This window comes from Centropristis striata, chromosome 2, assembly GCF_030273125.1.
Source record: "Centropristis striata isolate RG_2023a ecotype Rhode Island chromosome 2, C.striata_1.0, whole genome shotgun sequence".
Lineage (NCBI taxonomy): Eukaryota > Metazoa > Chordata > Actinopteri > Perciformes > Serranidae > Centropristis > Centropristis striata.
The window spans coordinates 41,751,481-41,762,596 of NC_081518.1; the positions used below are offsets into that span (position 1 = coordinate 41,751,481).

Consider the following 11,116-nt stretch of genomic DNA (forward strand, 5'->3'; position numbering starts at 1 on the left):
CAATAGTTCTGCTAACTCTTATAACTAACTAACTGATGCTGATAGCTAACTGATGCTAGCCGCGCTGCTTGTTACAGCTACAAGAGTAGCCATAAGCGTATCAATGCTAACTCAAAATTGTGGTCGCAACATTAGCTGACATTTCATAGCGGCGTTACAATCGTGCCAATTCAGCACATTGTAGAAGTTAGCAGAAGTAAGGATTAAAAGTTATTACAATGTAAAATTATAAGTTAGTACAACTTACAGTTGATTGACAAAAATCAGAATTCAGAGTTGAGCAAACTCAAAAACAAAACTTAAAATATTTAGTTGAATTGTCCAACTTAACTTAACTTAACTCAACTTAACTTCATTTTTGTGTATCTTCAGCTGTACTATCTGATAGGCAAAGAATCCCAAAAACTAATCTTAAACAAAGAGGAACTGGTTGATCGATTTTACACTAAATAAATATCTGTATTACCAAATGCCAACTATATTTACCATCAGAGGTAATTAAATGTTTATGTGAGCTTCAAAAATTCCCTTTCCAGTTTGTTTTTTCTAGTATTCCCTGCTGGTTTGGAGGAGGCAGTTAAAAAAAAGAAGGACTAAATATACAACAATGAAACTCACACAGGCTGGTACATCACTGCCTAACTGGAAGCTATTAAACTCGTTCACCCTATTGGCACCACAATCCAAAAGAAAGGTAATGATGCAGTATCTTTGTCTTTCTACACTACATGCCATTATACACACAGACACAGCCATGCGAACGTGCTGCTTCTGTCAGATCTCCAACTATGTCCCATGTGTCTGTGTGAGGGTCATATTTCTCCACGCTCTGCAGGTAGGTCCCTTTGGAGCATGAATAGCCCCCAGTGACGTACACACAGCCCAGCATGGCCACCGCCCCGCACTCCATCCTCTCCTCCTTCATGCCGGCAAGCGGGATCCATTCTTCTATGTCTGGGTCGAAGCGTTCAGCGAGGGTGGTCTGGCCCCCTACCAGGTACAGACTACTGTTCAAAGACACCAGGCACATCCCGGACTCTGCAGGGAGCAACGACATGACAATAATTGGGTTTTTACCAAGCATTTTTATGTCATAAATGTTAAATTGGGAACAGCTCATTTTACGGCACTTGCAAATGCTTTGGTGCTTGTGTGGCCTCATCTTTATATCTGAGGAGTTGGTTATCTCATGATTAGATTATATATCATAACTACCTGGATGGGGGCAAGTGGTTAGGATACTCCACTGGTCGATGTCCATCTTGTAACTCTGGATGTTGTTGTAGCTGCAGCTGCCTTTGAAGCCATAACTGCCACCTGCAACATAAATGTTGTTTCCCAACATGGTTGCAGAGGCGTTCCCTACACCTGCAAAAAACAAACAGAATAGTTTAACATTTTGGAGAAAAAAGACTTCTTCTGTTTCTTGCCTATGTACTACACATTCTTGCGTTATCCACTAAAAGACACACCAAAGAACTCCATAGACTGTATGGAACATTTTCAGACCTCATCGAGCATTATCCCTCACATTTTTGGCACCCGTCATTCATTGAAAGCCAAGTCTGAGCAGTTTAATTAATTGTGATATTGTGGGTTTGTTCTCAAACCTTTTGAGCCAATTTTGCATAATTATTTTGTTAAAGTTTTTCAACAGTCAAGAGTTTCATCAGTTTCCACATTTTGATTATCTTGGTTGTGATATTGTATTTCATTATACAAATGCTGGTGACACGTGAATATGAAATCTACATGAAACAACATACATTTGTAACACGTGTCATACTTGTAGATACACACCTTGGATCATATCAGCAACAGCCATCCACCTCCTCTTCAGTGGATCAAATACTTCAGTCTGTGGCATTGCTGAACCTCCTCTGTAGCCTCCCATAACATACACACAGCCACAACAGGCCACAGAACAGTGGTAGTACCTGCAGAGGGGCAGTTGTTGTTATTACAAGGTGTTTTATTAATCAGAATAAAAACCTGAGTATTGTCAAAATTGAAATAAACCACAACTTTTGTGTTCAGATGATACTGGAGCAGTAATGCAGTGGTGGGGAGCAAGTAGATTTATTCAAGAATTCTAATAACCATTTCATATTACTCCACACTGCAAAAAAGCCAACTTGTATTTTTTGGCCTAAAACAGTGATTTAAGTTGGTAAAACTTGGAAATATAAATTATTGACATTAAGGGCAATTAGTTAGCACAACAAAGGAAGCCAGTTGTCTGCTCAAAAACAAGTTTGTGAGTTGTTGTTACTTATATCTTTAAGTTGGGGTTCACAACAAGGGACAATAGTTCTGCTAACTCTTATTTTTTTGTTGTGAAATGCGGGAAAGCGGTGAAATTCGGTCATTAGCGAAAGCTAGTGGCTAACTGATGCTAGCGGCTAACTGATTCGAGCGGGCTGCTTGTTACAGCTACAATCGTGCCAATTCAGCACATTGCAGAAGTTAGCAGAAGTAAGGATTAAAAGTTATTACAATGTAAAATTATACGTTTGTACATCTTACAGTTGAGTTGACAAAAATCTGTATTCAGAGTTGAGCAAACTCAAAAACAAAACTTAAAATATTTAGTTTAATTGTCCAACTTAAAATTTTATCGAAGTTTGTTGCCTTGAAATTTTGAGTTCACCCAACTTTTCTTTTTTTGCAGTGTATAAAAAATCTATGACCTGTAAAGAACTTTTAATTTTAATGCTTGAATTACACCTCTCATCTCATCGACTCATGGATGCAAGGTTTGTTCTCATGACAGTGTAAAATGTAAAACACTAATGACATCCTCACAACAAGGTCTTTGGATGTCAGAAAAAGAGACATTGCAGTTGAGTTTTTCAAATGTTCAAATGTTGTTTTGTTCATTTAAAAAAAGCTTATTTTGAAGTACCTGGCATTCAACATGGGCTGCCCTTCAGTCCAAGAATCAGAATCGCTGTTATACTCCCAGACTTTATCCAAGACCTCCGTGGTGTTCGTTCTGTACCCCCCGCTCACATAAATGGTACAGCCCAGTAAGGCCACAGCATAGCTCTCCTTGGAGTGATCCGGCATGTCTACGCCCTGCACCCACTCCCCGCTCAGCAGGTCCCAGCACTGAACCTCGGACAAAGGGCGCCAGTGGTATCCCCCAATTACTACCATCAAGGAGCTGGATCTCATCCTGTTAAACCCCATGAAGCACTGTTTGAACAACGGAGTTAAAGTAAACATGGAAAGGAGACTTTCAGAGTCATTTGGCTTCTTGTAACCATGCAGTTTCATCAAGGCGTTGCTGAGTTTTGTTGGGTCAATGTCCAGCGCCAGGGAGGAGAGGTGTTTTGTTCGGATGACAGGGTCATGACCCAGCCACCTGACCACTGCCTCTGAAACCACTTCCTGGTTCTCTTCTTCTAGGACAGTCCTCAGGCTGCCAGGATCCAGCCCTAGAAATTCTTCTTCTTTGATCACCTCCTGAAACCTGCAGCAAAGTGTTCCTTTTACAGAGTATCAAGAGACTTTGGCAACCATACAATAAAAATACCTAAACGCAGGGCACAATGGATCAGTAAAATGGGCGATATCCTAGAAGGGAGCACTAATCTAAGGGCTGACAATTTTGTCTGAATTCATTTATTCATGTGTGAAATTTATGTTTTTGAAACCACCATTCAGTGGATAATACTTAATGTAATGAAAAGCAATTCATATACTACAATTCATAAAAGTATTCTACTTTCACTTTCTCTTAGTTCTAAAATTTCCAATTGCAACCCTGCAAAAAAACTTCTCTAAACAGAGAGAACTGATCCCTGACCTGCCCGCTAGCAACCTGCGGGCTTCTTTCTCCAGGGTAAGGCATGCGTGGAGCTGGGAGAACGCCAGCATGCCGAGGCAGTTGTCTACATCCAGCAGACGCACCAGGAAGGCCTCGCAGGCCCTCTTCACCGCTCCGAACTGCAGCAGGTCAGCGGCCTCCAGCAAGCTCTCCACGTTCAGCTGGGTAATGGTGAGTCTGGAGGTGTAGATGTAGTCTATCATGGCTGACAAGACCTCCACTTCCACCACCGGCAGCCTGGAAGGGGAGGAGAGGAAAAGGTATGATGTGTGAGAGTTTTCCTCACTACCAGAGCAACAGTCATTCAAAAAATAAAAGAATACCAAGTAAAGAAGTGATTGTCACTTAGATTTTTATAGCCATATTATTTTAGTTAAAGAGTAAATTAACACCAGGCCTAAAAACAGTATTTTGCTGCCCTCACTGATTTAAAGTTTCAAGTCTTTTTCCCCTGTGTCAACATATTCTCATGAATGAGTTCGTATGAGAGGGATGGGCAACTTAAATGCTGGAGGGGGCCACAATTTTTCATGGACACTACCACAGGGCCACATATAGGACCGTGACCTTAACCAGATATGATGAAACTGAAAAACTGAAACATTTTAAATATGTTTACAGTGCAGTAACTTAACATATTTCATGCTCAAATGCATGTTTAACAGTATAAATAGGAATACAAAAGGTTTGAAGCAAATAAAAAATAACCACTTACTGTGAGCAGCAGACCAACATTAATTGCAAGAAGTAATTTTGTGCATGTTTACACTACACTTTTAAGATTTCATGCTCAAATGCATGTAGTTGTACTGAGGGACACTTTAAGTGAGGGTGCGGCCGTATGTGGCCCCTGGGCCTCCAGTTGCCCATCCCTGTTGTATGATATCATGGGGAAGAAATATGCACAGATGGTTCACATGATATACTACAAAATATTGACATTAGCCCTTTTCATACTGCATTTCTGCAAAAGTGCTTCAACGAGCTCTGCCAGCATTTCCCCTTAGGACATTCATACTGATTCTGCAATGGTGTAGATTTGGCGTCCAGGAAGCTTGCTGTTTCTTACTGCAGAGATTCTACATACTCAAGCAAAGTTGATCAGATTACTTTTGGACTCAAGTACAAAGCGTGTTTCTGATAATAAGGTCCACTTCCTTTTTTATTAACTGGGTGTTGGTTACACAAATAATGTATGTATTGTATTTTCCATAGGTAGGTAGACCACTAGAACTGTGACAAATTCACGTACAGAAGTCATGTTTTTCATCCCTTCAATATCAGTTCAGAATTAAATGGAATTTATTTCTTCTACATGGCCACGCTTCCTGCTTCACTCCAGTCATAATTACTACGGATACAAGCTACAGCTAAAAAGCAGTTTCTCTTGGCTTGCGATTACATGGATTTCCTACACATTTCAGTGCATTATTTGTGATAGTTATACCTACAAAGTGCACTCAGATATCTTCTTCTAAAGCCCTGTGTAATCTAGCAAAAGATCTGAATCTGGTAGATCTTCAAAATCCCTCCTTCAAGGATTACACGTATTACTCACCATACCATAAATCCTTTTCTAGAATAGACTTCCTACTTACTTCTAGCGAACTAATTTTAGCATCCTCCTCTGTCAATCTTCTTCCCAGGCATATTTCAGACCATAACCCTATTATAACAATTATACGTTTCATTTTGACGTAATTAAACAGCCCAAGGCAGCCAGATGGAGATTTAACGCCACATTGTTGCAGAATGAAGATTTTCTTAACCAGCTAAAACCTGAACTGACCTCCTTTATAGATGTGAATAAAGGCAGTGTAGGGAATCCAATGTTCCTATGGGCCTCCATGAAAGGTTGCCTTAGGAACAATGCAAGTAGATTTTCCTCCTATCTAAAGAGAAACAGACAACAACAAATTTCAAATGTGGAAGAGAAATGTAAAGACCTTAAAAAAAAAACGAAATTCTAATAAAGATCTGGAGTTAGAATTAAAAGAATCAAGCTGAATTAAACAATTTATTGAGGCACAGGGTAGAGTACTAGCATGTTACGAAACATAAATATTACTCACAAGGAAGTCGGTCAAGTCACTTACTAGCTCTAACTCTAAAACAGAAAGAAAGGAGCCGGTATATAATAATCACTCCAATCAGAAGAGCTCCGGGAGATACAGTAACAACCACTTCTGAAATAAGTGCAGCCTTCAGTTCCTTTTTTGCCAAACTATACTCTAGTGCAGTAGTTCTCAACCTTTTTGACCCCCAATTTAACATGCATGTTGTCCGTGACCTCCGCTCACTGAACACAATCTCACAGTTCAGATCAGACAAACTCAGTTGATACGACGAATTTTGGACAAATAATGAAGCAGACAACAACTAAAACATCTCTCTGACCAAAATGACTAAAAATTACATAAAATTAAGCAAAAAAGGACTCAAATTGACCACAAAATGACAACGAATGACCACAAAAAGACACAAATTGACCAAAAAAGACACAAAATTACAAAAAAAGACACAAAATGACCACAAAATTATCAAAAAAAGACAAAATGACCAATAAAAAAACAAAATGACCAAAAAAAGACACAAATTGACCAAAAAAGACACAAAATGACAAAAAAAACAGACACAAATTGACCAAAAAAGACATAAAATGACAAAAAAAAAGACATAAAAATGACCAAAAAAAGGAAACAAAATGACCAAAAAAGACACAAATTGACCACAAAATTATCAAAAAAAGACAAAATGACCAATAAAAAAACCCAAAATGACCAAAAAAAGACACAAAATCACCAAAAAAGACACAAAGCTGACTTCGGAAGACAACTGCACAGATTTCTTTAAGAATATGAATCTTCCATCTCAGTCAGCAGAAGACGCAGAACAGCCGGAAGAGTTGCACCTGGCACTAAAGAGTATGAAGAGAGGCCGTGCCCCAGGTCTAGATGGATGCTGGTTCAACTCTACTAGCTGTGGTGGATATTCTAGGTCCAATTTGGCTCAATGCTATTCATTTTGCCATTGAATCAAGGCACTTTCACAGAGATATTAATACCGCGCTTATCTCAGTTATCCCCAAGCCAGATCCATCAAACTGCACAAACTACAGGCCGATATCACTTATTAATACAGATCTTAAGATTCATACACATGTGCTGGCCAGTAGACTGGAAGCTGTCCTGTCGGATCAATCCAGCTTCATGAAGGGCCGCTTGGCTGTAGATAACATCAGACATCTGATACACATTTTGGATGAAGCTCATAAAATCCCCTCTGTGTGTGGCCTTCTCTTTCTTGATGTTGAAAAAGCCTTCGACAGGCTCGAATGGCATTATCTATGGCGTGTTCTTAAAGAATTTAACTTTGGCTCAAAGTTTATGGAAATGATTCAAGTACTTTATGCAAATCCCTCTGCTAGGGTTTGTGTAGGAGGTGTTATCTCAGACATTTTTATAATAAACGGTGGCACGAGACAGGCTACCCCTGTCTCCTTTAATCTTTCTATAGAACCTCTTGCACAATACATTCGTAACTGGACACAGATCTCCCCTATTTTGAATTGGATCGTCTATTCATGCAGTGTCAATGTATGTCGAAGACACATTACTGTATATGTCAGATCAACAGAACTCTTCCCAAAGCTATTGAGGTGCTTAATAACTTGTTGCTCTATCAGGTTTTAAAATAAATCTCACAAAATCTGCCTTGATGTTGTTAAATGTGGATAGGAGTCAGTTAGCCTTGCCTTCTTCTATAACTGTAACTAAGGAGGTCAAATATTTATGTGTTCTGATTCAAACCTCTGCCCCAACCATTGCCAATTTGAGTTACACTACCGTCCTTAAGAAAACAATTCCAGGAGTAATGGGAGTGGATGGTAAGTTACTAATATGGTACAATAAATGTTGTTTGAAAGCAAATGATCTGTTCTTGTACATTAAATGAGACATTCTCTAGTTATACATGTAGAAAATCTGGTTATATCACATGATTACGCGTGAATTTGCGAGATCACAGACGGATCCAGTGTGTGTTGACGGACTGCGGAGATACGCAGCCGTTGCGGACTTTAGGAAAGTTCAGAAATTAGTGGGGGTCACATCAAAATGGCGTAAATCTGTGGCTCAGCTGGTAGAGTGGTCCCCCAACCGAAGGGTAGGTGGTTCGATCCCTGACCGTCACAGCCTACATGTCGAAGTATCCTTGAGCAAGATACTGAACCCCAAATTGCCCCAAATTGCTCCTGATGCTGGCTCATCGGTGTGTGAATGAATTCCCAATGGTGGCAGGTGGCACCGTTTAGGGTAGCCTCTGCCACCAGTATGAATGTGTGTGTGAAAGGGTGAATGAGCGCAGTCTGTAGTGTAAAATGCTTTGAGTGGTTGCAAAAGCGACTAGAAAAGCGCTATATAAGTGCAGGTCCATTTACCATTTACCATTTACATTTGTGGCGCCTCACATAATCCTAATCATCAGTTTATTCATATGAAGATAGCTCATAGAGCATACCTTACACCCAGAATTAGACACTTAATGGACCAGGCACCACACCCATTCTGTATGTTTTGCTCCCAAAATACTGTAGGGACTTTTATGCATATAATATGTGACTGCCCCAAGATTTATAACTTTTGGAAAATTTGTATGAAAATTTGGCTTGCAGGTCTGACCGCGGCCAAGAAAATGGTTGTACAGGTTGAGCTCCCTCCCCACAATTTATGGCTGGAACACTGACACTGATATGTTTCTTTCATTCTTTTTCTTGAACTTTCTCTCTGCAAGGACAAATGCCGCCAAACCAAGGACAATGCAAACCTGGTGCAATGGAATTACTAGAGTTAAAGATTTTTTAATAAAGAAACACTAATGGTCTTGTCTGTGTTATTGTTTGTAAACTGTTGTAATTGTTGTAATTGTAAATTCAATTCCCATGTAGAGGGGCGGGGGGAGAGAGGGTAAATTCAAAGGTTATGCTTTCAGAAGATATTCTCTGTCGTTTGTATTGATACATGCATATACCTGTGAAAACCAATAAAAAATGAGTACAAAAAAAAGTTATACCTATAAAGTGTATGACAACAGCCTGGTGTTGTTGAATATAATCAGAGACGTGCTCTGTTGAATCATTAACAACACCAACAGTGATGTCACGGGGTCCTGGAGTATAACTCTACTTCACTACAACAAGGTGAAATGTTAAACCGCTGACGGGCAACAAAGACAAATTTCTTTGGGGGGTGTTCAGGTATTCTTTAAAGAAGTTTGATGTGGAAACTTGAAGCCTCTGGCACATCTACAGAGATTAGACTTTACACTAAAGTAAGAGGAGGAAAAAACATGGCCAGGGGGCAGCTGTAGCTCAGGAGGTAAAGCAGTGCTCAACTATAAGTTAATCCACACTTTATAAAGAACATACAGTGAGAGCAAAGCGAGGTAAGTATCATTTTGTCTTGACAAGGACAATAGTAAGTCATACAGTAAAATTACTGTAACACTGGTCAGTTTGTAAAGGTTAAGATATGAAAAATGTGCCAATATCTTTTGAAACCTCTGCAAGTTGTAACCACTATTATTCCCTAAGTGCTGCTAAAATCCATTAAGGGATAGTTCATCCACATTCTTCACAATAATTTCATTTTGGGGGACAATATGGAGGAAAATAGTGGTAACTTGCAGCCTTTTCTCGTCATGACCCATCTCCCCTGGTAACTATTAACAGCTGGTCACGCAGAACACAACACCCCAGCTACACATGTTTCAGAGGATTTTGTGATAGTTTATTGATCTCTCAAAGAATCTTTTCTCTCTTTTCTCCTCCCCCATCTCTTCCAATGAGGTCAGAGGTCAGCAAGCTAATAGGGCCTCATTGTCCATCTGAAGGCTGGTACAGCACAGCAGATGTTTGATATAATATGACAATATGGCAGGAGGGGCGGAGCCAGACGTAGTAATAGTTTGGAGCTCAGCCCCCAAATTTACAGCTGGTATTTGCAGTATTTTTCAAGCCAGGTTGTGAGACGTGCTGGTGCACAATATATAAAAAAGAGTAGAAGTGCTGGTACTGCATACTGGTGATTTATTAATTAATTGAATATTAGGCCAAAAGAAGAATATTAGATTTTCTTAGGGAAGGGCAGAGTAGTGGTAGGTATTTAAATAAATAAATAAAAGACTCAGGGCTTTTGTAAAATCTTTCAGGGCTGGAGCCCCAGAAGCCAACCGGCTGGATGAAACATGAACTGAGGTTGTTCGCTTGAACCCCTTATCTTTTATATATGTACTATGTCTTCAAACTAAATCCCAAGGTGTTTAAGATGCTGTAAGTCACAATACTGATGGATCAGAATAGTTATATTTGTTATTTATAGTGTTTTTAAGTCAATCATTAATACACATTTGCATACAAGGGTGCCGTCCTTCAGTATTTAGTATTGCTTAGATCCAGTAGTCTCATCCTTTTTGAGTGGCGACCCCCAATTTAACATGCAAAGACACAAAATGACAAAAAATTACATAAAATTAAGCAAAAAAAGGACTCAAATTGACCAAAAAATGTCCGCAAAAAGACACAAAATGGCCTAAAAAAGAAACAAAATGACGAAAAAAAAGACACAAAATGACTAAAAAAATACACAAAATGACAAAAAAAAAGACACAAAATTACCAAAAAAGATACAAAATGACTAAAAAAAGACATTAAATGATCTAAAAGACTAAAACACATGAACACTTTAAAACAGTGGAGACAGAGCTGACTTCCAAAATGATTTGACAACCCCCAGAAATCATCTCGCGACCCCAATTGGGGTCGGGACCCCAAGGTTGAGAATAGCCGGCTTAGATAATGACACAAGGCAGCCTTGACTTGTACTTGATTAAGTTGATGCAGATGCACAAGGTGGATCAGTGCTGACTGCCTGCAGATGGCAGCAGGGCATCGAATATACGTTATTTAACTGCCATAATCCATCCATGATGGCCCTTTCCTTTCTTACACATACTCACACATACATACCTGATGAGGCTGTTGGTCCTCTCCTTCATGTCAGCAGTGAACATGACCCTGAAGTATGAGCTGCGTGCACAGAGTGCCACCTTGTGGCAGTGCAGGACCTGGCCAGAGGAGCACTGCAGGGCGATGTCTGTGAAGAGGCCTTCAGAATAAAAGCCTTGCAGGGCACCCAGCAGCTCCTCAGTGTGGCTCACATCATGGAAATCATACACGTACAGATCCTGGGATCTTCTGGGAGATGTGGTTGTAGTCTGTCTGTGCAT

The 11,116-nt window shown here is 39.8% G+C and overlaps 1 protein-coding gene across 1 annotated transcript; it reads right to left on the reverse strand.

Moving 5' to 3' along the window:
• Window positions 1-517: 517 nt before the first annotated feature.
• Window positions 518-11,116, reverse strand: LOC131982109 (kelch-like protein 23). Its single transcript, XM_059346680.1, has 6 exons — window positions 10,857-11,116; window positions 3,812-4,069; window positions 2,906-3,475; window positions 1,801-1,937; window positions 1,216-1,368; window positions 518-1,038 (listed from the first exon to the last, which is right to left on the reverse strand). The coding sequence occupies exons 1-6, from the start codon at window positions 11,114-11,116 to the stop codon at window positions 725-727; spliced, it is 1,692 nt and encodes a 563-aa protein (XP_059202663.1). The 3' UTR covers window positions 518-724.